The following is a 26,555-nucleotide window of genomic DNA, read 5'->3' as shown; positions in this document are numbered from 1 at the left end:
GCAAAGTGCCGACCCAGCACCGAGGAAGAATGGCGCTGGAATCCGGTGAGCAAGTAAACTTTTTTTTTTTTAAACCTTTTCCATGCTGGGTATGGGGTCGTGAGGGAACTAAAATGTTAGAAATACAACTTTGTATTCCTTTTACTATAGAATCCCTTTACTGAATAAAACCCTGTGGTATTGTAGTTCCTTTATGACAGGTGACTTGCCAGGGAAGTCAGGATAAAGGAGGGATTATCCCGATCTAGTGCTATGACAAGGGTCAAATAATGAACACGACAGAAGCAGTGTTTTCTAGGGCATTATTATTTAATCATCGTTCTCCATAGACAAAAGTAGACTAGTGCACCACCATACACGTAAAGGCAGTTAGGGCTACTGCAGGTCAAATATGCGGTTTAATCTGCAGCAGCTGTTGGCAATGAGAGCATTATTCCTTATATTACTCCACCAGAAGTCGTGTCCATAATTCTAAGCATTTCCTATGTAATTAAATCTGGCCTGATATTACTTCTTTTGCAAGATTCTCTTAATTTGCATACTGTTTGTTGGGTAATAGACAGAACGGTCTGGCGTGCTGCAATGCAGTCTCTCTCTGTTATTCACTAAGGCGCGAATTGTCAGGAATTAAATGGCCTTTTTCAGATTTTAGGCCGTAGTAGTTGCACTGGAAAAGCTGCAATTCAGTTAAGTTTTTAGTTTGGCTATTTTGGCCTAAAATTTGAATTTCACTTTATAGTCCTGTTTATATTTTAACAGCCTCAGAGTAAGCTGAAGATAAAATAAATTGCAAAAATATTTAAAAATTAAACTAATTGCTTCCCATTTTTGATGGATTTATGTAATTTCAGGCCTCCCAGCAGTCCTGCTTTGGGCAGGGCAGTCCTGATTTCATGGTCCTGCCTCGCTTTAATTCCCTGGTATCCCACCAGTGTAAACACGAGGGAATCGTCCCTGCAGTACAGTGCAAGCACATAGTTAGATTGGCAGAAAGCACTAGAACCATGCAGGGATCACTTCAGTACTCTCTGCCTGATTCTAAAGGCTGGGGTCCGGCCAGCCAGGCAGAGGGCATGTGCTGCCTCTTTTTCAGATGGATGTCACTAGTTACATGGGCAACATCACTGGTAATGCCCCCATTAGGGCCCAGACCCCACCCTGTCCCAATTCTCCCATCCCGATTGTAGGGAGGTCTGTAATTGACCTACAATAAAGCTAGCTACCTTTTTATAAATCCCTTTCACTACTAATGGATGTCTTGAGTTAAACAGAAGGTTGTTTTCCCAGCTGAATACAATCTGTTCCGATATGCATATTTTACATCGGAGTAAAGAAATTTCTAGAAATAATGTGCTGAAATTGATGTTTTATGGCCGAATTTTAACAATGCCATATATTGTGGTTTTAAACGTCGCTTGGGTTCAGTTAAGAACAAGAACAAACCACCTAAAACACTGTTTTATAAGCAAGATTTAATTTGGCTTTTTCTCCAGATTGTCAGAAGCTAACAGCTAAACATGGTCAATCCCCTTTAGCGCTATATATATAATTAACAATTCTAGTTTAATTGCCATCAAAAATAATTGGCCTTTTTGAGCAATGCCTAGTGATTAAATTACATACCGTATTGCATGGTTTTCTTTCTGTAATAGGTTTACTAGCAGCTGTCAACAAAATTGTCTGAGGTTGATGGGAGCTACAGTTCAGCAGTTAGTGAGTTATTCTCTAAATAAGAGAGCTGCAGCAATTTAGTTAAAAGGTAAATATTAAAATCCAAGCCAAAAAGTCAACTTAGAGGACAATCTGGTGACATTTCAAAAGATGAAAAAGTGAAGGTAAAATTTTAGGCTTAAATTACAAAATGGAAAATTCATCCAAGTCTGCTATACTTTCAATTTGGCTTTTTTTTGGTCTTAATATTTGAACATAAAATGAATACTTCAAGCACTATAACCACTGCAGCACGCTATAGTGGTAAAGATGCCATGAGTGCCCTGGCACCCCTGATACTCAAAACCTTTTGATTATAGTAAGGAGACTGCCAGTGAACATCAGGCACCACAACCACTACAGTATCCTGTAGCAGACTTGGAGTGTTCCTTCAAATATCGATCCTTTTTGTATTCTGTAGTGATATGAAATCCAGAGTTCTCTCAAAGTGTATTCAGTCCTATTGTTTTCAGTTGGGACTTGTATCTACTTCTCTCTGTATGTTGTTACTGTGTATCAAAAAGTAGAGCTTCTAAACAGTATTTAAAACGTGTCGTGGACCAAGGCGTAATACCACCCACACAAGCTCAACTAGATTAAGAGCTGCTCCCTCTCTAATCCTGTGACGGCTATACTTGGGCACTCGAGCTGTTGGAATCAGTTTCCCATTTCAATCCACAACAGCTGGAACGCTTGAGATTATCTATCACTGCACAAATTGTTGCTTTTCAAATCTTTTTACGCAACCATCAGCATACCTAGACTGTGAACGTTTTACATCTGCCCCTTTATTACCATAGGTTTACTTGTTAACTGGTGACACAATCACACTAATGGTTCTATAAATCTTATAAACCTGGCTGGTAGGTGGCGCCTTCAGCACAGAATTGGAAATCCACAATCTAGATCCAGTGACCTGTAGTGGTTATGATAGTGAAGTGCCCTACCACCCTCCAATGTTAGTAGTTTTAGAACACTTTAACTTCTTGTTAAGTGGGCACAATGCTAGATACGCATGCTCTGCAGAGCTTGGCTGGCATATTGGCTGATGGCGACAGCCTCCATGGCCGGGCTTAGCTTAGACAGAGACTTTCCATCTCTCCTGTAACTGGAGCGGAGCAGTTTGACCTCTTACAGTGTGGGGCCACCAGGACAGTCCTTGCATCATAACCACAACTACTATTTGAAAAACCAATCAAGCACTTTTCCTTATTGAGATATTGATTGGTTCGTCAGAATTATTTCAGTTACTATAGGGTGATTTGCAACCAAAGAATAAATAATAATGCACTGTTTGTACCTCCATATTTCCAATTAAATTCAGTACGTGAACTACCTACAACCTAGAGAAAAGGAAACCCAACCTGCTTAATGTGCATTGAGAAGATGTCTTCTCTACAGAAGCTACCAGAGGACAAAAGTATGTTGCAATGCTTTGCCCTGATCCTCCGTAAATAAAATGCATGTAAGAAAAATGTACAAAAAAAACAAAAACACGCTTTGAATGAAAAGGCACTGAATGTAAATTACTGTAGAAATCTGCTTTCACTCTATTCACATATCCTTAACAATTTTTAATAAATGCTTTTACCAAGAGAAAAGAAAATATGGATGACATTTTGATCCCATTGTAGCATTTTTGAGGTGAGGGTAGTTTTACACCCTTTTTTTCAGCATGCTTGTTGCATCAAAATATAAAAACCATTGTTAAAACGGATGTTATAGAGAAAGTTTTTATTTTATTTTTTTGTTTTCTTACTCATTTTAAATACCATGCTTTAACATGACATTCAGGAAGCCCAAGATGGTAGATTGAATCTGACTTTCTTTTTCAAGTTTAGTTCATGTCATGTAAATAAAATCGCTGTCTTTTTGTATTTATGTACATATCTCGGTTGAATTAAGCTGCATATGTTATAAGATTGCAGTGTGCATTGTGCTTCTGAATGAATGTTTTGGAGAATTCGCTAAAGTATTTATGGAATGACCGAATAAAAAATAAAAAAAACAACCTTGGACTAAAATTGTATTCTCTTGTCTGCATCAATACTTGTAAGGTAATTTACCAAATACACAAAGGCCACAATCTATCAACAGTTTCTCTTAAAATAATTGCATCTGATTTCAGAAGTCTATTTCCTGTTAAATAAAAACTGTGAAGGAAGGACACATTCTCCTAGTTTTGTTTTTAGAACTGGACAATCTACACCATGTATGTTAAAGGGCTATATAAGCACCATAACCAGTCCACTAAACAATGCATAAGTAGAGTTAGACACAGTTATGGTTGGATAAAATTAGATGTAGTATTAAAGTGTGATGCTAGCGAGTATGGACACAGTGTCACTTCAACAAAGCCAGCATGGCCCAACAAACCGGTTAAAATAAAAATTACAACAGCTTTTGAACATGTTGCTTATGGTCCCATTAAATTGAAAAAGATACGGTAAGCCACATAGAAATAGGAACCAATATTATGTAGTATGAAATTAAAAAAAAAGAGAGAAAGTAATAAATGAACTCACACTTTAAAGAGCTCTATCAAGCTCTGTATGTTCAGCTTTGTGGTATAATCCTCCCCTTGGGATATTTGTAGCTGAAGCAACTTCGGTGAGGGTCTCCAACAAAATATGTATTAACAAACGCAAAGAAGGTGTTATATAGTGAAGTATTTCTGTGATTACAGGAAATAAACCTCAGCACTCACATTTAATGGAACTCAAATATAGCAGCATTGAATGGAACAATCCCCACTCTTGGATCTGTGGATGCTAGTAAAACAAAATGTATATTAAGAAATAATACTATTTTTTATATTTATAAATATATAACATTACACTAAAATAAACTTTAAGAGAACTTATTACTTAAAGAGTACAAAGCAATGTCATTACCATAGGTGGTATATCCCCCGCTAGGGGATGAAAATGGTCGATCTTCCTTTGAATAAGCAGCAAGAAAGGGATATTTTCAGGTTTCATAAACAAAACAAAATGATTTGTATTAACTGCTTCTAAAGTAAATATAAGAATAGCACTAACTCGTTTATCCTAGAAAGAATACGAACACATAAAATCACAGAAAAGGCCATTGTGCAACTCATCACTGTTGTATTCAAGCTAAATGAAGCTCTATTAAAATGTGAGTGTATTGTCAGGTCTTTTGTTTCCTTCATATATCCATGGCTATACTACACCATATAGCACCTTCTTTGCTTTTGTTCTTACATATCTTGCTGGGTACACATACCTCTGAGTTGCTACACAAACATATTTTAAGGTAGGGATTGTACCACCCAAGTTTAACATACAGAGCTTGATATAGCTCTTTAAAGTGTGAGTCTATCTATTGTTTTATCTATCTGTATGTGTGTGTGTGTGTATATATATATATATATATATATATATATATATGTGTATTTTTCATTTGTATGTTGTCACTTCAATAGAAAGCTTCTTTGGGAAACAAGCAAAGAGGCATGTCTCCAATTTTAAAAAAGGAAAATATATATTTATTTTAACAGTAAAACCTCAATAAATGTAATAAATTTTTTAAAGTCGCTGCATGCTAGAAAAAAAATATGATAACACCTATCTATTTTAAAGCCTATACCAATAGCATACTATGCTTTAAGGCTAGTCAGTCTCTTCTCAAACAAATGTGTCCCTCAAAATACCAAAAAGTATGTAATCCATAGAGACAAGCACATGCACACATACATTGTGTAGAACTACATAAAAAAAGGATTTTGTTGATCAAAGTTATGCTTATTAGATACAATTTTTTTTTATGTGCAAATTTCCGCTCAATTTTTGCACTAAAGTGAAAATTGCAAGGAATTCAAAGTAAACTTTAAGGCCAAAATAGTGGATTTTTCTAATTAATTTATTAGCCTAAATTTTATATTCACTTTGAATTCTTAGCAATTCTTACTTAGAACAACCTTGTGCTCAACATATACTTGGACAAGACACAGACACATGTATTCACTGCAGCAGAACACAAATCTGGGATCATTAATGGGGAATCTTACAGGCCTGGTGTATTCCATAACTTCAAAGTTCAATAAGTATGTGAAGAAATAACATTTAAATGTACCACTAAATTTGGCAGAAATTGGGGATGATATGGAAAAGATTCAACATTAACCCAAGTTATCTTCGTTTAGAAAAAGTTATCTTCTGTTAGAAATGGTATGCTATGATGAGTGTAACGTACATTTGGAGTCTACTACTTTTTCCCAAAAGTAACATATAAATCAATGAAAACTAGAAATTTGACAAATTAAATTGGATTGTCGGTCAGATTACTTCTTTTTTAAAGTTATAGGGTCAAATTACAAAGGTCACCCATTTATGTGTATGGTATATGCATTTTGTATTACCAAATCCCACGTGTAGCGTGTAGATATAACTTATAGTCTTACCTGACCGCCTCTGAGATCCTGGTGTATCTGGGATCATTAATGGGGAATCTTACAGGCCTGGTGTATTCCATAACTTCAAAGTTCAATAAGTATGTGAAGAAATAACATTTAAATGTACCACTAAATTTGGCAGAAATTGGGGATGATATGGAAAAGATTCAACATTAACCCAAGTTATCTTCGTTTAGAAAAAGTTATCTTCTGTTAGAAATGGTATGCTATGATGAGTGTAACGTACATTTGGAGTCTACTACTTTTTCCCAAAAGTAACATATAAATCAATGAAAACTAGAAATTTGACAAATTAAATTGGATTGTCGGTCAGATTACTTCTTTTTTAAAGTTATAGGGTCAAATTACAAAGGTCACCCATTTATGTGTATGGTATATGCATTTTGTATTACCAAATCCCACGTGTAGCGTGTAGATATAACTTATAGTCTTACCTGACCGCCTCTGAGATCCTGGTGTCCAGCTTTGTACTAAGATAAAATAACAATACACAGCCATGCCAGAAAATGCTTATTCATAAACTGCCCAAAAAAAATAAAACTACGTTGTGCATGTGTCAACAGGATAGAATGAAAAATCAAGCAGAGAGGATGCAAAATTTCAGCACTGTGAACTTTGAAATGCGTTGGGTTGTCATGTTTGCCTCTACCATTTCAAGACACAATTTGTGTTTAAAATATTGGGGTTTAATTTGGCATTAAATGTGGGAATTCACAAGTTGTTATGGCATATTATTAGGTGGCACTGTATAGCCTCATTATGTGTTTAAAAAATATATATTTCAAATGGTTAATCCTCATTAAAGCAGCACAGTCACTTTTTAGTGTTACATACCGATAGAATATTTTATTAACAACTCAATGACTACACTGGCATTTCACAGAAATATGCAAAATACCTGTATGTGACAATGTGACTTAAAGAGACTTAGAGGAAAGGATCAAGCTGCCCCTTCCCTATAGCACATACTGTAAATATTGTAAGAACTTTCTTTGTTAAATAAGCATGATAATACTATTAGCCCAAAGAGTTTTGTCTGTGTTTAAGACAGAAAACTGAAATCTCATTAGACATTAGAACACAGATTTAAGGTAAATATATCATGACTATCTTGGAACATCATCTCTTATCAAGGGGTATATTTACAGGGTCATGGTATGGTACGCATGCTTAAAGGAAAACAGACACACAGAGAGCTGGGGGGACAAAGACAGTGGCTGGAGGAGGACAAAGAGCCACACAGAAGGGCTGGGGGGGACAAGAAGACACAGAGAGGCTGGGCAAGGGAAACAGACACATAGGAATTGGAGGGGAAACATGCAGAAGAGGTTGGGGGAGAAAAAGGCGAAAAAGTGGTTTGGGGGAAGAAAGAGGCCAACCAGCCACAGCAAACAGTCAGCAACAGTAATTAACATGAGAAGAGCCTACTTCAGCTGGGTATCAGAGAGCTATGTTATATTGCTGTATTGTAAATGGGGGCTAGAGTATTAGAGAGTCTTTTCTCCATTGTAGTCACTAATGGGGCCTTGAGGGGATTCTTTCTAACATACAGTTTACAAATGTGTGCAATAAATATTGTGGGAAACATAAAAATAAAATATTTACATTTGGTGTGGGGGGTGCCATATACTGGATCCATCTCAGGTGCCAAATGAAAATCACCAATTAAAATTTATTGCAAAAAAAACATTTATTTATTTACTCCAGCAGATCAATAAACGTTTAAATGCATTCTTCAGATGCATAAGTCATTTCTAAACAGCAAATATAATTGCAGTTGGAAACACGCCCTCTTAGGTGTCCGTGATGTTACTTCTTGGTATGAGAGCGTGCTTGCTTAGATGGTGTGTTCTTTCACCCCCCACTCTACACCTTAGAGTACATACTCATTCTGTATCTTTGTGTTCCCATACTGTCCAATTTGCCATCTAACTTTCAAGGACATTGGTTCACCTGGGATCCCGTAACCTAGGGAGTCATGAAACTGGTGTCAGAATGTGTCCTGGCTTACAGGTTTTGTTGATGCCTATAATTTAAAACTAATAGTGAGTCACAAGTATTGATATCAGAATATAATTTTCCATACAATAGGTTTGTTCTCTCTTTAAATTTCCCTCTACTTAAAACAGAAGGCCCACATACAACTGCATAGTAATGAATGTAAGTGCGTGAATACATCCAAGATAAACAATAATATTCTACATCTAGAACTTGTGTTAACCTTTTCTCCATGTGATGTTTTTTTTTTTCTTAAATATATTTTTAAAGGGACACTATAGTCACCCAGACCACTTCAGCTCAATGACATGGTCTGGGTGCCAGGTCCCTCAGGTTTTAACCCTGCAGATGCAAACATAGCAGTTTCAGAGAAAGAGTCTTCCGGACAGCCACTAGAGGCGCATCTTATGCCTCCATCACGCAGAGCGTCCATAGGAAAGCATTGACAACTTGCCGCGCATGTGCATTCGACTCCGCTGACGTTGGCGGGGGAGCACGGTGCTGGAAAAAGGTAAGCTGCTGAAAGGGTTTTAACCCTTTCAGCGCCACGGTGGGGGCACCCTAAGGGCACTATAGTGTCAGGAAAACCGCTTTGTTTTCCTGACACTATAGTGATCCTTTAACGGACATCAAAATCCACTTTAGTCCAGGCACACATTGCATTGGATGGGAAACAAAAATATTGCTATTATGTTAAGTTGTGGCTACTGATGTAGGGAATAAGTAAACGTAACATTACAGATTCTGGGAAGTAGCCTCCCCCTTTATTACTGCTTGGCTGTCAGATTTGTCTCTCCCCACTTTAATGTCACAGATTCCCAGTTAGATTGCCAGACAGCACTGAGTTAGTGAATCTGTAAGTTTGCTCCATATCATGCGGTTGAACACCTAGAAACAGCATTTTTATTACGTTTCATTTTAATTAATGTTGTATAGTTATAGTTTTAGTGGCATATTCTTGTCCTGGTGTGAGCACAGCTATTAGCATTGTTACTAGATTACATTAAATCATGGAACATGCATTATTAATGGTTCTATTAGTTGTGATAGTTTCAAAGGGCCAAACCTTTTCATTTTTTCATATTGTCTTTTAGAACAGTACTATGCAAATGCACCAACAATAAAAAAAAAAACTACACACAACCTGTGTTAGCTCTTCAAGTGACACACCAAGCACCCACATGAGCAATGTTCTTTGTAGAATGTATGCTCCAAGTCTCGCACTTATTACAGGCTCCATTAATTCTTCTTATTATTGATTGATGGAATATTAGGGTCTCCCCCTATACGCACGTCACAGGTTGTACAAATTATTGTTTGTGCATGGTCTATATAGGTTTAAAATGATTTGTACAGGGTATGTCATAGGTGTTTAAGAGATATCTTGGATAGCCGATGTGTGCCGTTCTAACTGCATATAGCTTCATTCGTAGAAAAATATGAATGAAAAACTTGAAGCTAATAAAAAAGAAATAGACATCATATTGTATATAGAATACACACAGTGCTCACATTGAACACAATGGGAGCAACTGAATTGGCTGAGAAATTGTCGGTCTCTGACTGGCCCCTTAGAAACTGCAAATTTGCCGAATACCAGACCTAAAAGGTCCATGTGAAGAATAATCCAGACCACACGTTGTAACTATGAATATCACAAAAACAGTGGACCTTTTAAAGGATTTATTAAACACGTAAAACAGAAATACACACACATACATAGTAAACATGATTGTGTCAATCATAGTCCGTCAGACAAGGACTATTTTCTCTGCATACTGTATGGACACGCAAAAAAAAACAAAGGTTTCAAAAAGCAAAGCCAAAGTCCTCCCAGGTCCTTTTGCTCATATCAAATTGGATCGCAATCAGTAAAATGTGGCATAGTTCAACAGTCATTTTATTTAAGCAATAAAGGCAGTGAGCTCAATGGCAAAGTTTTGTTTTGTTTCATTTTTTTGTTTGTTTTTTAAATTAAGTTTTTTTGTTATTCAAGTGCTATTTGTTAATGCTGAGTAAATTCATCTGAATTTCAATCCTGCCAAGGATAAGTGCTTAGTTGATGAAGACAGCCTGATAATACCTATAGCTCCACAAAGCAGTGTTTTCACGGAATGACTATCAGAATCATGCAAAAAAAAAAAAAAACTTTCTTCTCTTTCATTTTTGTGTCCTTAACGTTGCAGAATTAAAGCGGAAAAGTAGCAACAGCAATACAACGCCATCAAATGTACCACTTTATTTTCAACAATGAGTATTATAAAACTCAAAGTATGTAGAGCTGTGGCAGGAACCATAACAAGCAATGTTGTTGGGCCCTAGATTGCCTTAGAGATTGGCACAGGAAAGCTAATACAGTATGTCTTATGGAAGTGGTGGCAACAGATAGCCGAACTGCAATGCCTTTGATCTTCATGCAGCCTTTCATTTAGGATAAATGATCCTGGGGTGTACAATACTAAAGTCAATGTGGCCTAATCTCACAAACTTGACAAGACATCCAGGAAGAGGAGGGATCCTGGGAAAAGTAAGCAGGTTATTTTTAAAGAAATGGATAATGTAAACATCAACTATTTCAAAATGGCGGCACACATTACAAAGTAAGCCAACTGCAAAATGGCGGTTTTACATACACGTTTGCTGGCTACTTGCTGAAACTATGTTGATCAATAGTGAGATGAATATACTGTAAAAACCTGACAGTACCTTGTCATGTCTTGAAATAAAAATGCTGCAGTCATTAAAAACCTTCGAGAGCCAGGGGTGACTGGAGAGCACAAGTATTGCAAAGCAATCTCTCTCATGCATTGAGTTACTTTTAGCACACACAGCACAAGTATCCTTTCCTGTAAAGAATACAGAAAAGATAGTGCACATTTTTTTGTATACTGTAAAACTATGCATGCAAATGCTGCCATTTTACATAACCTGCACATACTGCCCACTGCTATCATAGGGTGGAAACAATCTTGAAAATTCTTATGCCCTACTGGAATATAGATTTTAATGCCCATCGTCAGTTGGTAGACTATTCTAACAGTTCCATTGAAGTGAAGAAAACAAACAAGAGATAAACTATGTCTTAGTGGTTAAATAAAAAGGCTATTCTTGTATTGACATCATATTGATCATTTTGAGGGACAGACAGCCCCATCAATAATAAGCTGCGACCGAATGATGATCTGCTCTATAAACCCTTTTCTTTTATCCTCCCCATCAAAGCGGTTTGCCACAATATGGTGCCTTAATTTTCCTAGGGAGTAAAAGGAATAAGGGCAAAATCGTGGATAATTTGGTTGAAGAGGGAGTAATAAAAACAAGGATAATTTAGCCAGAGAGAAGATATTAAAGGGACACTATAGTCACCTGAACAACTTTAGCTTAATGAAGCAGTTTTGGTGTATAGAACATGCCCCTGCAGCCTCACTGCTCAATCCTCTGCCATTTAGGAGTTAAATCCCTTTGTTTATGAACCCTAGTCACACCTCCCTGCATGTGACTTGCACAGCCTTCCATAAACACTTCCTGTAAAGAGAGCCCTATTTAGGCTTTCTTTATTGCAAGTTCTGTTTAATTAAGATTTTCTTATCCCCTGCTATGTTAATAGCTTGCTAGACCCTGCAAGAGCCTCCTGTATGTGATTAAAGTTCAATTTAGAGATTGAGATACAATTATTTAAGGTAAATTACATCTGTTTGAAAATGAAACTTTTTTTTTCATGCAGACTGTGTCAATCATAGCCATGGGGGGGGGGGGGGGGGGGAGGAGGTGGCTAGGGCTGCATAAACAGAAACAAAGTGATTTAACACCTAAATGACAGTGAAATGAGCAGTGGAATGATCTATACACTAAAACTGCTTTATTTAGCTAAAGTAATTTAGGTGACAATAGTGTTCCTTTAATAGAATTATAAACAATTTTGTTTTGGAAAGGAAGCACTGTTACATGGAATTTGTACCTGGGTAACAGTGGAGGTGCAATCAACTTGGCTGGAGACAGATAGGAGCATGGTCAATTTCTGGGAATGAAAAGATAGACATACATACTGTACAGACTTTAAAATAAGTAGTATGTACAGTTTGAATGGAAAGATTTCAAACTACCGCATAGCAGCTGCCACTAAATGTCCGCTTTGGTGGTGTCACCACCATCTATATCTGACCCAAGGCAGTCTTGCATGTCAGGAGTCAAACCATTTGCTATTGAAGATTCCTTTAGATGTCAGCTGGGTCATCTCCTATATGTGCCAAGGATAACATATGTGAATGTCAACAGCAGGGATTGCCAGTTATTTATTTTTGTGGGCTTGAAATGTTAAGCTTTGTCCTTTAGGGCTGACCCTGGAGGGTCCATAGCACACTCACCAGGAGTGAATTTCTACTTGTACCACTGGCTAGTGGACAATGAAAATTCTGAGCCCTGTGTATATTGCTTAAATGTGTATCCAGTTTTTAATAAATAATATATATTTTTCAAAAACTCAACATTAACAGGCTCATTTTAGAATGACAGTAAAAATGGGAGCATCAGCGCTAATTAACCAGATATAAAAACAATGCTGAGGAGAGGCAGCACACCAGAAAAAAAGGGATCCCTCCTAAGCCATTTAAATATATGAAAATTACCACACAAAAAAAAAAAAGACTTTCGATGTAGAATTCAGTTGAAGAGGAGATTAGGGATAGTGAAAATCATAACCTGGCTGGGCAGGAAAAATAGAACCTTGAAAGCTGTTGAAGAAGGAAGGGCATTGTGAGTAATTAGAGTGTAGATAAGATGTGTTGTGTAGAATTGTTAGAGAAGTACATTTGGTCGGACGTATGGCATTGCTAGTCCTACCTACTTCACTTTATAGGTGGTAAAATCAAATTACATACTTCGATATGCTGCTAGTTATACTAACTCCCACAAAAGGAAAAAAAATAATTGGGTGCCTCTCTGTCGTCGAGGCCGTAGAGACAAGAAAAATATGTATTTTTGATTTTCTGGTTCTCTCCATGTTTTCTCATCTGTAGCACCAAATTCTCTCATACAAGATTCTGTTTGAAAATCCAAAGATAATTAATGCTATCCCAGAACCTATTGCTAACATAATGTTGAACAAAAAGCTAAAAATCCACTCTAAATGTATAGATTTTATTATCCCACTTCACTAAAAAACAAATCTGTGAATAAATTTGTTAGGAATATATATGTGTGTGCATTGTATGCGTATTATTAATAGACAGCTGCAGTGTGCGCGGTGAGACATCACAGTGGGCAATAAGTAAACTCATAATTCACAGTGTGAGCAGACACTGAATGGTAGTACTAAATAGAATCAGTGGGAACTACCTGATCTTCATTGTTATGGAAGTCACCCTTCTATCAAAAGATACTTGTGTAACGAAGAAGTGCTATACTTGGTAATCTGTTAAACTGAATGTTGCTTGGTAAACTGCTGATATGTATGTCGTTGCAATATCGGAGATGTACACTTTACAGCTACTTAATCTTGTCTCATCTTTTATACTCACCCCCACCTAAACTGACTTAGTGGACTCCTCAATACTACCTTGCTTCAGGAGAGGAGCTATAATGCTGGTTATCCATATCCTCCTCCACCTGGTCTCCGCTCTGAATCAAAGAGGGAGAGGAGGTGATTAGATGTAAGAGAGAGAGAGAGAGAGAGAGAGAGAGAGAGAGAGAGAGAGAGAGGGTATTTGTGAGACAGACAGGGAGACAGAGAGTGTTTCTCAGTTGGAATTATATAAAATTATTCACAACTAGGAACAGTGTGTTATGGTGTGTGTGTGTGTGTGTGTGTGTGTGTTATATGGTGTGTGTAAGTGTGTGTTATGGAAAATAAGTGTGCGTGTGCATGTGTGTGATAACTACTGAAGTGGTCCCTCCTCCCCCCCAATATGTGTATATGTTTAGAGTAAAACCCATATTGGATACTGTCACTTTGAAGGCCTGACCACAAATTGATACATGAGAATGTGAACAAGATAAATGGGGGAAAAGCATTTAATGTAGGCAGCATTCCATCACTATCTGTAGTAACAAGTACACAGTTCTTCATTCTGTAAACTCCTCTGTTACGACATGGGATGAAAAGGGAAACAAAAATTAAGATATATCTAATGTTATTTAAAAGGCAGAATACTTTCATGCATGTTCCGAAACTGATAAAATACTGGAGGTGCTGGAGTTTTTAGCAACATGTGTAAAAAAAAACGCCAGGTCATGCTTAGTGCACTCCGATGGCCACCAAACTTAAAACCGTAAAGAACTCGACAACAGATCTCACTTCAAGGCTGATATAAAGAGATAGCAAATATTCTGGAATTACTCTTCACAAGTAACTGTAAATATTTCATTCTTAGTTGTGGAGATTAACTCTTCAAGTCTTCAATGACGAAAGTGCAAAAAAGAATAAGGAAATGAAATCCCCTTAATATGAAGTCTGTACGATGGCTAGTGAAACACTATAAGTATGAACATGGCTGTCTCTGCATCCAACCTGCTTGTAACTGCAGTTTAGTCTTCAATAAAGATGATATCGTTAAGTCTGGCTTTACGTTCCAGTGAAGCACAATCCTTCAACGAATCTACAGATTTTCTGTCTGGATAACTCTGTTGTGTCCCATTTGGTGCTGTGGAAACAAACAAATAATTGTTTATCGTATACGTAGGCTTACAATGTACGCAAATCTATTGAGCCATTTATATATAGCAAATTATGTACAACCTCGTAATTTATTTCAGGTTAATTCAGGAGTTGTTCACAGAATAAAGAAGGGAAAATGTTGTTTAATGATTGTTGTTTAAATGTTGTTTAATGATAATTTTACTATTATGGATCCCATTATTTAATGAGTCTATTTGGAACCATACATAGAAACATAGAATATGACAGCAGATAAGAACCATTCGGCCCATCTAGTCTGCCCAATTTTCTAAATACTTTCTTTAGTCTCTGGCCTTATCTTATAGTTAGGATAGCCTTATGCCTATCCCACGCATGCTTAAACTCCTTTACTGTGTTAACCTCTACCACTTCAGATGGAATGCGATTCCATGCATCCACTACCCTCTCAGTAAAGTAATACATCCTGATATTATTTTTAAACCTTTGCCCCTCTAATTTAAGACTATGTCCTCTTGTTGTGGTAGTTTTTCTTCCTTTAAATATAGTCTCCTCCTTTACTGTGTTGATTCCCTTTATGTATTTAAATGTTTCTATCATATCCCCCCTGTCTCGTCTTTCCTCCAAGCTATACATGTTAAGATCCTTTAACCTTTCCTGGTAAGTTTTATCCTGCAATCCATGAACCAGTATAGTAGCCCTTCTTTGAACTCTCTCTAAGGTATCAATATCCTTCTGAAGATATGGTCTCCAGTACTGTGTACAGTACTCCAAGTGAGGTCTCACCAGTGTTCTGTACAATGGCATGAGCACTTCCCTCTTTCTACTGCTAATACATCTCCCTATACAACCAAGCATTCTGCTAGCATTTCCTGCTGCTCTATTACATTGTCTGCCTACCTTTAAGTCATCAGAAATAATCACCCCTAAATTCCTTTCCTCAGATGTTGAGGTTAGGAGTCTATCAAATATTCTGTACTCTGCCCTTGGGTTTTTACGTCCAAGATGCATTATCTTGCACTTATCCACATTAAATGTCAGTTGCCACAACTCTGACCATTTTTCTAGTTTACCTAAATCATTTGCCATTTGGCTTATCCCTCCTGGAACATCAACCCTGTTACATATCTTAGTATCATCCGCAAAAAGACATACCTTACCATCATGACCTTCTGCAATATCACTAATAAAAATATTAAAGAGAATGGGTCCAAGTACAGATCCCTGAGGTACCCCACTGGTGACAAGCCCAAGCTTCGAATATACTCCATTGACTACAACCCTCTGTTGCCTGTCACTCAGCCACTGCCTTACCCATTCAACAATGATGGAATCCAAACTCAAAGATTGTAGTTTATTGATAAGCCTTCTATGTGCAACAGTGTCATTGCATTATTAAGTTTATTAAAATGGTAGGCACTTGAAAAGCTCTGAACAAAAATAGTAACTGGGAGACTTGGAGATTTGTTTCATTACAAACTGCAATTCATCTGGATTTGGGCCGATCGGTAATCAAACTCCGAGGAGACCTACAGCCGAATTACTTGCGCAATGGCCAAGCATTTTCATTCTGATTTGTGATTCTGTATCGGTGCCAAAAATTATTGATCATTACGGGACAGGGGATTAGGGGACATCAATGTTGATTTTATTCACAGATCAAGTGAGCAATGAGCAATAGAGTGGGAAAAAAAGAAGCAAAAAAAACCAAAAAACGATACTTATATACCTATTTATTTTTCCTTTTTTTTTTTTCCTCTCTGTTGGTTACGTTTTCTCACTTGATATGTGAGCCAAGTGTACTGTAAAATATATACATTATATTTATTTATTTTAATAAATTACGTATATATATCGCAGAACCGGATTGGCCCATTTGTGCCATAATTTCGGTTTGTCTGATTTGTTCTCCAAATCTCTTTTGCTTTCCTGAAATTCTGCCGAACCAAACTGGCATATGGCTGAAATTGGGCCGTCCTGAAATTTTTTTCATTTCGTAAAAAATAGTTTGTCTGAAACAAATTATCCCACTTTGCAAAATCTAGTAACTGGTGCTATATGACTAACATTTGATGTTGCCAGTGTGGGACATCACTTTTTATCGGGCTTTAGTAAGTAAAAACAAAAAAAACGTGTTTACTTTAGCTACAGGGTTAATATTTTTAATTGTTCAGGTACAAGAGGTATTTTTGTCCTTACAATCACAGTTTTTATCTGATATATGTATGAGTTGTTGAGGAAGTGTCTGGTAAGAATCAAAATGTGTTTAGTTAATTTGTTTTTTGGAATTTGTTTTTTCTGCCTGTTTTATCTTGTCGGTATGGTTTAATTTTGTACCCACTATAGTTTATATATACACTGTCATTTTTCTTTTTTAAAATGCTATGATGATTAAGGAAGATCTTTTACTTTACCCACATGGATTTTCTCATCTTTGCCGGATTGAATCTGGGTCACCCTCACCTGATTGCACTATAATGGTACTGTGACTGTTTTCCCATATACAGAAAGTACAGTTATACCAAGCATCAGTACTACGCAGTGTGTTGTAGCCTGTGAAAACACTCTGTTGCATAGTAATGTACATAGTATATTAGCTTAGAAGCAGAATTGCTAAGTAGAGTGGAAGGAAGGGGAAGCCAGTCTATTAAGGGGAAAATGTGTGAGGTTTAATGGAGAAAGGGTTCATGTGTGGTGTTTTTATTAAGTTATTTTCATGCTAACGCTCACCAAATAGATTGTCAACAATATAGATTCTTCAACAGGTGTGTAAAAGGTCAGTAGGAATATTCACTAAGCTACTAAAGTGGTCAGAATATTCTATAGATTTTTGGCAGATATTACATTAGGTATTTTTTAGTTGTGTGTTTGGTTTTTGTCTAATGTGCTACACAATATATACAAACAGATTATAAAGTCAGATACAATGTAACTGCCTCGTATAGTCTGTCCAGTTCACGTATAAAAGCAGACTTTATTCTTCATTTTGTTATTTGTTATTTGTTGAATGTGTATCGGATGTTTATACTGTATATTGCCTAAAGCCTGGGGTTACATTCTCTTTGCCTCTACATTTATATATTATAGATATCACACACGCCTCTCAAAGATAAACAAAAATACAGAAACAAAATGTTGAAAATACATTATGGTAAAATAAATAACGGTAGTAATGTTGATTGTTTGTAATGTTTCCCCACTACCATTCCACACCAAAACAGCCGTATGCAATCACAAAACATTCACAGTATCTACAGTCAGTACCTCCACCCAGAGAATCATTAACCATAATGTGACCTTTGGCCACCACTTAGGGTCCCCCCTATGTGAAGCATTAAAGAGGGACCCCCAGCCCTGTGGGATCTTAAACCTCTGCATTAGTCCTTAGTAGTAACATCACTGCAAAGAATGACTTTCCCCAATCTATTGTTATTTGTCCGGCTGGTAGAATGAGACCCTGCGAAGTCTTTATTTTGGCCCCTAACAGGTAATAAGTATTTGTTCTTGATCAAAGAGCCTCTCTTATCTTTCGAACGTACGATCAATATTTTATCATTTTGCTATGGTAATACACAATTAAGTGTGTGGAAAGACTTGCCATAATGACAAGAATGCTGATAACTGTACATTTTACATCAAGTCCTATTAAATAAATGCGGATACATCATTATCTCCGACTTACCCCGACAGTAACAGGACTTGATTAATTATTCAATATTTCAGCTATCCCCAGCGCACTTAAACATGTTTTTCTATATTGTTACAGTACGAGTCAGCCTGAATAATTTATGATGGTTGGTTAATATTGACTGTCACATAGTCTACATTTTCCGGTTTGCTGAAACAAGTGAAAACTATATATATTTTTTTTAAATTTAATTTGAAAACATTTACCCTAATGCATCTATAGGCAGACCTCTTTAGACTAAGGAGTTAAATTTACCAAGGGAAGGATACTCACATGAGAATTTGGTAAGAAGGGTTGAGTTAAAAATGTTTCATATCATGTCCCAGAATGTAAAAAGACAAAATGAGACAATATAGATTAATCAGAGGAGTGTGACCACCTTGCTTTCCATGGATTGGATCTAGCAGAGAAAGATTTGCAATCCTCAAGGTAAGAATTGTCTTATGAACAATGTGAAGCACTCAAATCTAAAATCAGGAATTTCAAGAGATTTTAATTGCATATTTTAGTGTACTTTCCCATTTAAAGGATAGATTATTAGATCTAAAAATATGGAATAATGTATTCCTTCAGATCAATCTAAAGTTTGCAGGGGAGTAACTTGAACAACAGAATATGCAGCCTTTGAAGACCGATTGAAGCAACACTTCTGAAGATTGGAAATTCATTGAGGTAGATTGAGCAAATAAGGAAAAGTTTTGGTCCTGTTTATAATGTATAATAATACACTTCTTTCAGTAAATTAAATTAATTTAGCAAGCTAGATTAGACTAAAGCCACATTAGCTACAAGTTTTTTTTCCCTAGATTAATATGTTATACAAACAAAATATAATCTCTCTCTCTCTCACATGTAAGGGGCTTTGCAGGGTCAGTTTCCCAAAAGGCTGAGTAAGCAGCTGCCTATGATCAGCCATATGGCTCTCCATTTGTGAATAAAAAAAAAAGTGTTCCAGAAAACTGCCCAATGTGCGCAACAGAATATCCTCCAGTGGGAAGAAATCTTTGGCTACTGACGCCGAAGATTAACCCACTGAGATGCGATGAATAATGAACTGAAATAATAGTTTCTAATAAGAACTGCACAATGATCGTAGTGTTTTATAGACTTGTGCACAAATCCTTTTCACCAGCATCAAATGAATTAAATTATTGTCCATCTACACCCGGTCAAATCAATATGTCTGGGAGTTCAATGACAATCAATTCGTTCGGGCATAGATTAACAGGAATTGTGTTCCTTCGTGACAGGTGACACGTGTGACAGGTGTGATTTGTGCACAAGTTTAGTATTTTCTATAAAAATGGCCAATATCATGAAATCTGTGAATTAACACGGTACATTTCTCTTACTGGAGTGAATATCCTTTGTCCGATTTACATTTAAGAACAAAATATATCAGATATGCACATTAAAGATGATGGCCTATACACTCATGCCAAATCTGGGTAACTTTCATTTCATGGAAAATTTAAAGGACGACATTTAATATGGCAAGTAAGGTAACTGCCCAAAATCAGAGAAATTAGGGCCGTGGAGATTGCAGCTTTGGTTGCAATCCCCCCACATTCCAGTAACGAGAATATACTTTTAACCCTTTCAATGTTATACATGACATCTCCCCCCAGCACTGAAAGGGTTATTAATGTTGATGTCAAAGTTTACGAATACAAACATACTAATTACCATGTGACACAACAACATGCAGCAAAGCTGACCTGCTACCTCATCAGCGGCAACTACATTATTAACCCACTGACTGCCAAGGGGATGAATTATTGTGTCCAACCCCTCTGTCACTCAAAAGGTTAAGCAGGCAAACAAGATGAACGATCATTTGTTTTGTTTTTTTCTTTTTCGGCGTTGTAAATTACAATGGATACGCCGTGAGAATTCCAAGTTAATGCACCACCATTAAAAGATGAAAGGAATGGCGTGGATCACAGAGGCACACGTTCGCTTACCTCCTTTTCGAAATGGAGACTGTCGCAAGGGAATATCTTGGAAACGGCTAAAAATCTATTGGTAAGAGAGAAAACATCTTGCTTGCCTAGTGTCCTCTGAGTTCACTAGCAGTCTACTTGAAAACATTACCACCTATATTTCTTACAAATTGATCTGATGCCAGCAAGAAAAAGAACCTACCGGCCACGTAGGGTCCCAGAGGCATCTGACTGTAGTTGACGATATTTCCTGGGCCAGGGCCACGGAAATTTGGGCCAAAGTTGTTGTTGTACATCTGTGAGGAGCCGAATGTTCCCTAAAGTTGAAAATTTAATATTACAGTTTTTTAAAGATATAGCAACCTAAACTGATAAGTGAAACTAAATTACGATCTTATTGACTTAGCTGGGGATTGGAACTTGGGTACATTGAGAACAGTGGGTACAGAGACAGTAAGATTGTACAGAGTTGTGTAAGTCTATCCTACCAAGAAGATCAAAAGAGCACTATTAGTAACGTCAACATTATATTATTGTAGGGGAGATGAAATAATAATTTGGTATATAATACTATCACATTGAGGAAGGACTTCTATCAGAAATGTTTGGACTTATTCCTTCTGCTCCATAAATACCTGTTGTAGCACCAGCACACTTTTGAAACCATTCTCCTTTCTTTGATTAATTTATTCAAGTATTCTGTTCCTTTAACTAATGCATTGCATATTTTTCCATTTGGGGTTAGTGTATCTAGAGGAAGTCTAATTCAAGAATTAAAAATACACACGGTACGGTGTTCTATCCTGAGACTTAAACACTTGTGTATAACCAATGATCGATGAAACTGCTGTCTTTCTGATCTTTCATTAATTTTGCACAATGTTCTAATTAAGATAACCGAGCTACATAAACACATGCTGCTGAATGTACATATGCAAGCAATTATTCTTGGTTAAAATCCATAGGTTGTCCTTGGTTATCAACAGAATTTGACGTTACTCTAACCCAGGTCATCCTATAAGCTTACGTTTGTAGTACCTTACTGCACTTGAGACTCGGTAGAGTTAAAGGGAAAGACCGTTTTATACTGCTTTGTGTAATTTCCAATACAAATGCTGCATATTTTTTTCTAATTACAACATGTCAGTGTTTTGTCAATTCCCAACAGAAGTCAATATGAAGGTTAGTTTATTAATGTTCACAAGTGCTCCCAAGTAACCCAAAATCCCTGGTTCAGATTAGAAAAAATACTTCAGGCTATCCATGGAAATTCTCCTTGAAAAATCTGCACATTGTTCTCAGGATTTACCAATGTCCTCATTTTCCAATACAGCCTTTGAATTATTTAGAATGTAGAATGGGTTACAGGCTGTCTAATTGCAGTGGAATCACTGATTTTAAAGCAGACACTGAATGATACAGAATAAAATATGCATATTTGATAAAGATAAAAAAAAAATAATCAAATTTCAACTGGATTTGCAATTAGTAAACATGAGAATTGCAAAATGTGTTGAAATGTAGGCATTGTAATAAAATTTTGCTAATCTGGTTTGCATTCGGTCCTTAGTGAGTGTGGTATCATAATTACACATTTTGCAACTTGTTGATTCTAAACCTTCCATCCATGTATTTATTGTAGAATGCAGAACTGCTAAATGGATTGATACTGGCAGCTAATGAAACTCAATAATAGGTAGATAAATACTAATGATGGAAACCAATAATAAGAATACAAAAGAAACTTTCACAAATCTGGCGGGAGTAATATTAACCAATTTATCAATTTACATTTTCTATTACTATTCACACAATAGTAACAATATGGAATGAATATTTCTGACCTGTACTGCTGAATCTCCCCCTCTGTTGGTCAGTCTGCTAAGGATACTGCGCTCTGACATCTGAAGACGGGCAGCAACCGGGGGTATCCGGGAGAGCATGGAGGGTAACCGTGTCACATCCGCTTTCATGTCACTCAACAATTCTTCTAACTGGTTTAGGACTGCAAGATCACAATATATATTTTTAGAAACATTCACATGTATAGACTGACATTATAAAGGAGAACATTTGTTAGAAATTATTTTTCCATGAGTAATTAAACAGAACATTAATGCATTGGAATCATGGTTATCTTGAAAAGGACACTAAGCACAAAAAAAAAAAACCTTTTACTTAATTAAGTGTTTTTGGTGTATAGATCATGCCCCTGTGCAATTCTCTGACACTTAGAAGTTAAATCACTTTTTAAAATTTTATTAAGCAATAGCCACACCTCTCCTGGCTGTGATTCAGACAGCCACCCTACATACTTCCTGAAAAAGAGTCTAAATTTGTTCAGCTTACCTTATTGCAATGTACAGTGTATTTAATTTAGACTGTTTAAACTCCTGCTCTGTTAATATACCACTAGAACATGCAACAATCAATAGTGCAGGAGATAAAAACTTCTAAAGCGAACACAGTGTGTTGTAAAAATGAAAACTTTTTTTCATGAAGAATATGCGAATCACAACCAGTGGAGCTTGTCTTTATGCTGCTGTGCTTCCTCTGATGCAGAGACTCATTGAATAAGCCTATACTGAGGGGAAATTTTTGTCTGTCATACCATTGTTGCATGCATGGTAGCATGGGAGTAAGATAATTCAAAATAATGGGGCTCTAAAGGATAACTTTCAGATCCAGTTAAATATACACAGTATGTTTATTATAGTCTGCCTCACCTGAATGCAAGTGAACCACCCCAGAACTCTACAAAACCTTAAACGATAAGTAATACATTCCATGATGGATCTTGTACAGCATACACTATGGTACCAAAATCAATAAATCAATCAAATAATAGCAGCACGCTAAAAATCTGTCCTCTTCAGCAGTCGATGCCGATTTATGTATTGTAATTTGGAAATACACAGTCGTTTTGTTTTGCTGTTGTTTTTGGTTTAAATTCACTTCGTGTTGTACACCATTTCTTGCACATAAACCTATAAATCAACTTAACACTAATGGCAATATTTCTAATAAAATCTTTTTTTAAAGGTTTAATGTTTGATCTGTCAAATCAAAGCCTTATGATTAAAATGTGTGATTTTTGAAGCTTAAGCATCTTCTAGCATAACTTGCAAGCCCTTTCAATGGTGAGTTAGTCTGAGCAGCTGTCGCAAACCTTTATGTAGAACTGCATTAGCAGGCTTGTTCCCTGCGAGAGACTCTTTGGAGAGATGCTGGTGGCTCTCTGCAAGGCACTCCACTTCTGCCAGTCGAGCATTGAGAGCCATGGCTGGATGGTTTGGGTCTTGTGTCATGTTAAGATATGCTGCCCTTCGGAGCTGTTCTTCGATAACAAGAGCCTGTTCCAGCAGCTGAAAAAATAGAACTTTATTAAAGTGAATCTGTCATTTTTCTGATTTTAGAATACAATTTTTTATATTTAACAGTAGTTTTTCTTTAGTTTTTTTTTATTTAAGCAAATCTTTCTGCAGTGCTTAAAGAGACAATATGAGCAGAGTCATTGAAGTGGTCTGGGTGCACTGTCCCTGTTCCCTTTAGCTCTGCAGCTGTGAACATTGCAGTTTTAGAGGAACTGCAATGTTTTCATTGCAGGGTTAAGACTGCCTCTAGTGACTGTGTACCAGACAGCCACTAGAGGCGCTTCCTTCCTGCTGTTTCACCAAGTTTTAAATCTGAGAAGGGCCCTTGCCATCTTTTGTTCCAGTTAGGCAAAACATTTTTATTACAATTATTTGAATATCACTATACAGTGCTTTAGAATATACTGGTAGTTTATAATAAAAAATAATAGAAAATCGGCATAATAGATGCAAACTATTGTAGTGGATTATAAATGAAAAAATTACAGTTTAGTAGTACAATATGGAAGACAGGCAAATGTTTCTTTGATCTTATGGAAGAAAGTCCGTATGATTTTGAACAGTATACTGTCAGGATTATATTGATCGGTGCTTAGACTGGCCGGACTTAACGTACCCGAGAATAGTCAGAAAACTAGCAGAGGTCAAGGACACAGAACGAGACACAGCGGTAAGGAAAAGCCAAAAATCAAGGGTACCCGGAAATCAGGGAAGTCAAAACGAAGCCAAAGTCAAAAAAACAGAAAACCACGATCAGGAACACACTCTCGGATAACCATCTAAGGGAAACCACGACAGGGCAATGAGCTAATGAATAAGTGAGTTTAAATAACCCTCTTGCAGATCCGATTGGCTGTACCTAGCTGTACCCAATACGTGCGTGTGCGCACGTCAACGTCGTCTTTACCGTGGACGGACATGGGGCTATATAATTGCGTGGGTCCGCAGCAGCCGGCGTGCACCGACATGCTGCACAAGCCAGGAATCATGGCAGAAGACCGCCGAGCGGCACTCCCCTCGATCTTCACAAGGTAATTATCTCCGTTTTTGCCACAAGGATACGAAGGATACGTGACATACGCACATATAAACAAACATTTTAAAAAGTGAAACATTTTGAAAAAATAAAACACATAGCAGATTTGATAAACATTTTTATAATGCAAAACACAGAAGCATTACAGCTTTAGGGTATCTTAAAAAGGAACAGTTACTACTGAACTACCAGGATTTTTAAGAATATGTTTACTTTCCCCTATATTGAACAAATAATTATTTGTGAGGTGTGGGAAATAAAACTATCAGCTTTATTTACTAAAGTAAGGATTCAAAGAGAATTTCACATTTAAAGGGACACTCCAGGCACCCAGACCACTTCTGCCCATTGGAGTGGTCTGGGTGCCAACTCTCACTACTCTTAACCCTGCAAATGTAATTATTGCAGGTTTTTTTATAAACTGCAATAATTACCTTGCAGGGTTAACTCCACCTCTAGTGGCTGCCTACTAGACAGCCACTAGAGGTCACTTCCTGACTCATAACACAGATTATCTGTGCAAGAGCGTCGCTGGACGTCCTCACGCTGTGTGAGGACCTCCAGCGTCGCTCATTTCCTCATAGGAAAGCATTGAAAATCATTTTCAATGCTTTCCTATGGGGAGCGCTAACGCGCATGCGCATTAGGTCTCCTCGGCCGATGGGCGGGATCAGTCTCGCCCACCGGCCGACGGAGTCAGTAGGAGGAGCGGCGCGGTGGAGGAGATAGCGACGAGGGACATCGTCGCTGCCTCAGGTAAGTGACTGAAGGGGTTTTCACCTCTTCAGCAACTGGGGATTGTGGGGTGGATGGGAGAGGGAACCTCCAGTGCCAGGAAAACGGATTGTTTTCCTGGCACTGGAGTTTTCCTTTAACCCTTTAAGGCCACATGACATGTGTGACATGTCATGATTCCCTTTTATTCCAGAAGTTTGGTCCTTAAGGGGTTAAGGCCAGAGTAACCAAACTGGAAGTCTAGCAGGCTTAGAGAATTTAATTTTGCCTTTTTAATTTTTTTTTTTTTTACCTTAAATTTGAAAATCACTTTTAATTCACTTGAATTCTCACTTCAGTGAATAACCCTTTAAATGTAGAAATCTACACCTTATTATCTTGCAAACGATACCCTCCATCTTAGCTCACTGTCCATATATGATCTGCACAAAAGAGGAGGAATATATATTTTTTTCGATTTCTCCTGCTCATTTTGCATGGTGTGCCCCTGGTTCATCTCGACTAAACTAGATTGTGATATAATTTGCTCAATAACATAAATTTAAAAGAAAATAGAGAATCACATAAAAAAAAAAAATGTGCACAAGTTACAGATAATGTTAAATGCTTTATTTGTGTGATCATCAGAGAAAATACAGTTCTTTAAAAACATTTCTATAAACATCACGTATTTTCAGTGGGCAGGCAGAACTTAAATGTAGAAAAAAAAACAGAAATCTGTTTAAAGTCAGTGACTATATTGCTTTTTCAACACCGCTACATAGTGTAATGTTCAAAAATTATAATGCAACACATACTGAGGCACTGAACGAACACATGTAATACACATTTACTTGCAAAGAAAATATGTAGATGATAATGCAAAAAAATTATAATAAAAAAAAAATGTATTTGTAATATTATTTGATTGCATAACGTTCTCTTAAAAATCAAGACGGGCATAAAGGAAAAATGTAAATATATAGATATATATATATATTGTCTTTCCAATTGGTTTGGTAT

General features: G+C 36.9%; 1 protein-coding gene across 1 annotated transcript in view; it reads right to left on the bottom strand.

Moving 5' to 3' along the window:
* Nucleotides 1–13,356: 13,356 nt before the first annotated feature.
* CHD5 (chromodomain helicase DNA binding protein 5) overlaps nucleotides 13,357–26,555 on the bottom strand; it is a 224,360-nt gene continuing 211,161 nt past the window's right edge. Inside the window, exons 38-41 of the mRNA XM_063436199.1 lie at nucleotides 23,578–23,773; nucleotides 22,253–22,413; nucleotides 20,611–20,725; nucleotides 13,357–14,784 (exon numbers count right to left, since the gene is read on the bottom strand). Coding sequence (XP_063292269.1) covers nucleotides 14,669–14,784; nucleotides 20,611–20,725; nucleotides 22,253–22,413; nucleotides 23,578–23,773 — 588 coding nt within the window. The 3' untranslated portion in view covers nucleotides 13,357–14,668. The remainder of the gene's footprint in view (nucleotides 14,785–20,610; nucleotides 20,726–22,252; nucleotides 22,414–23,577; nucleotides 23,774–26,555) is intronic.

This window comes from Pelobates fuscus, chromosome 11, assembly GCF_036172605.1.
Source record: "Pelobates fuscus isolate aPelFus1 chromosome 11, aPelFus1.pri, whole genome shotgun sequence".
Taxonomy (NCBI): domain Eukaryota; kingdom Metazoa; phylum Chordata; class Amphibia; order Anura; family Pelobatidae; genus Pelobates; species Pelobates fuscus.
Note: the sequence above shows the minus strand (reverse complement) of the source record. Positions and strands in the feature narration are given on the sequence as shown.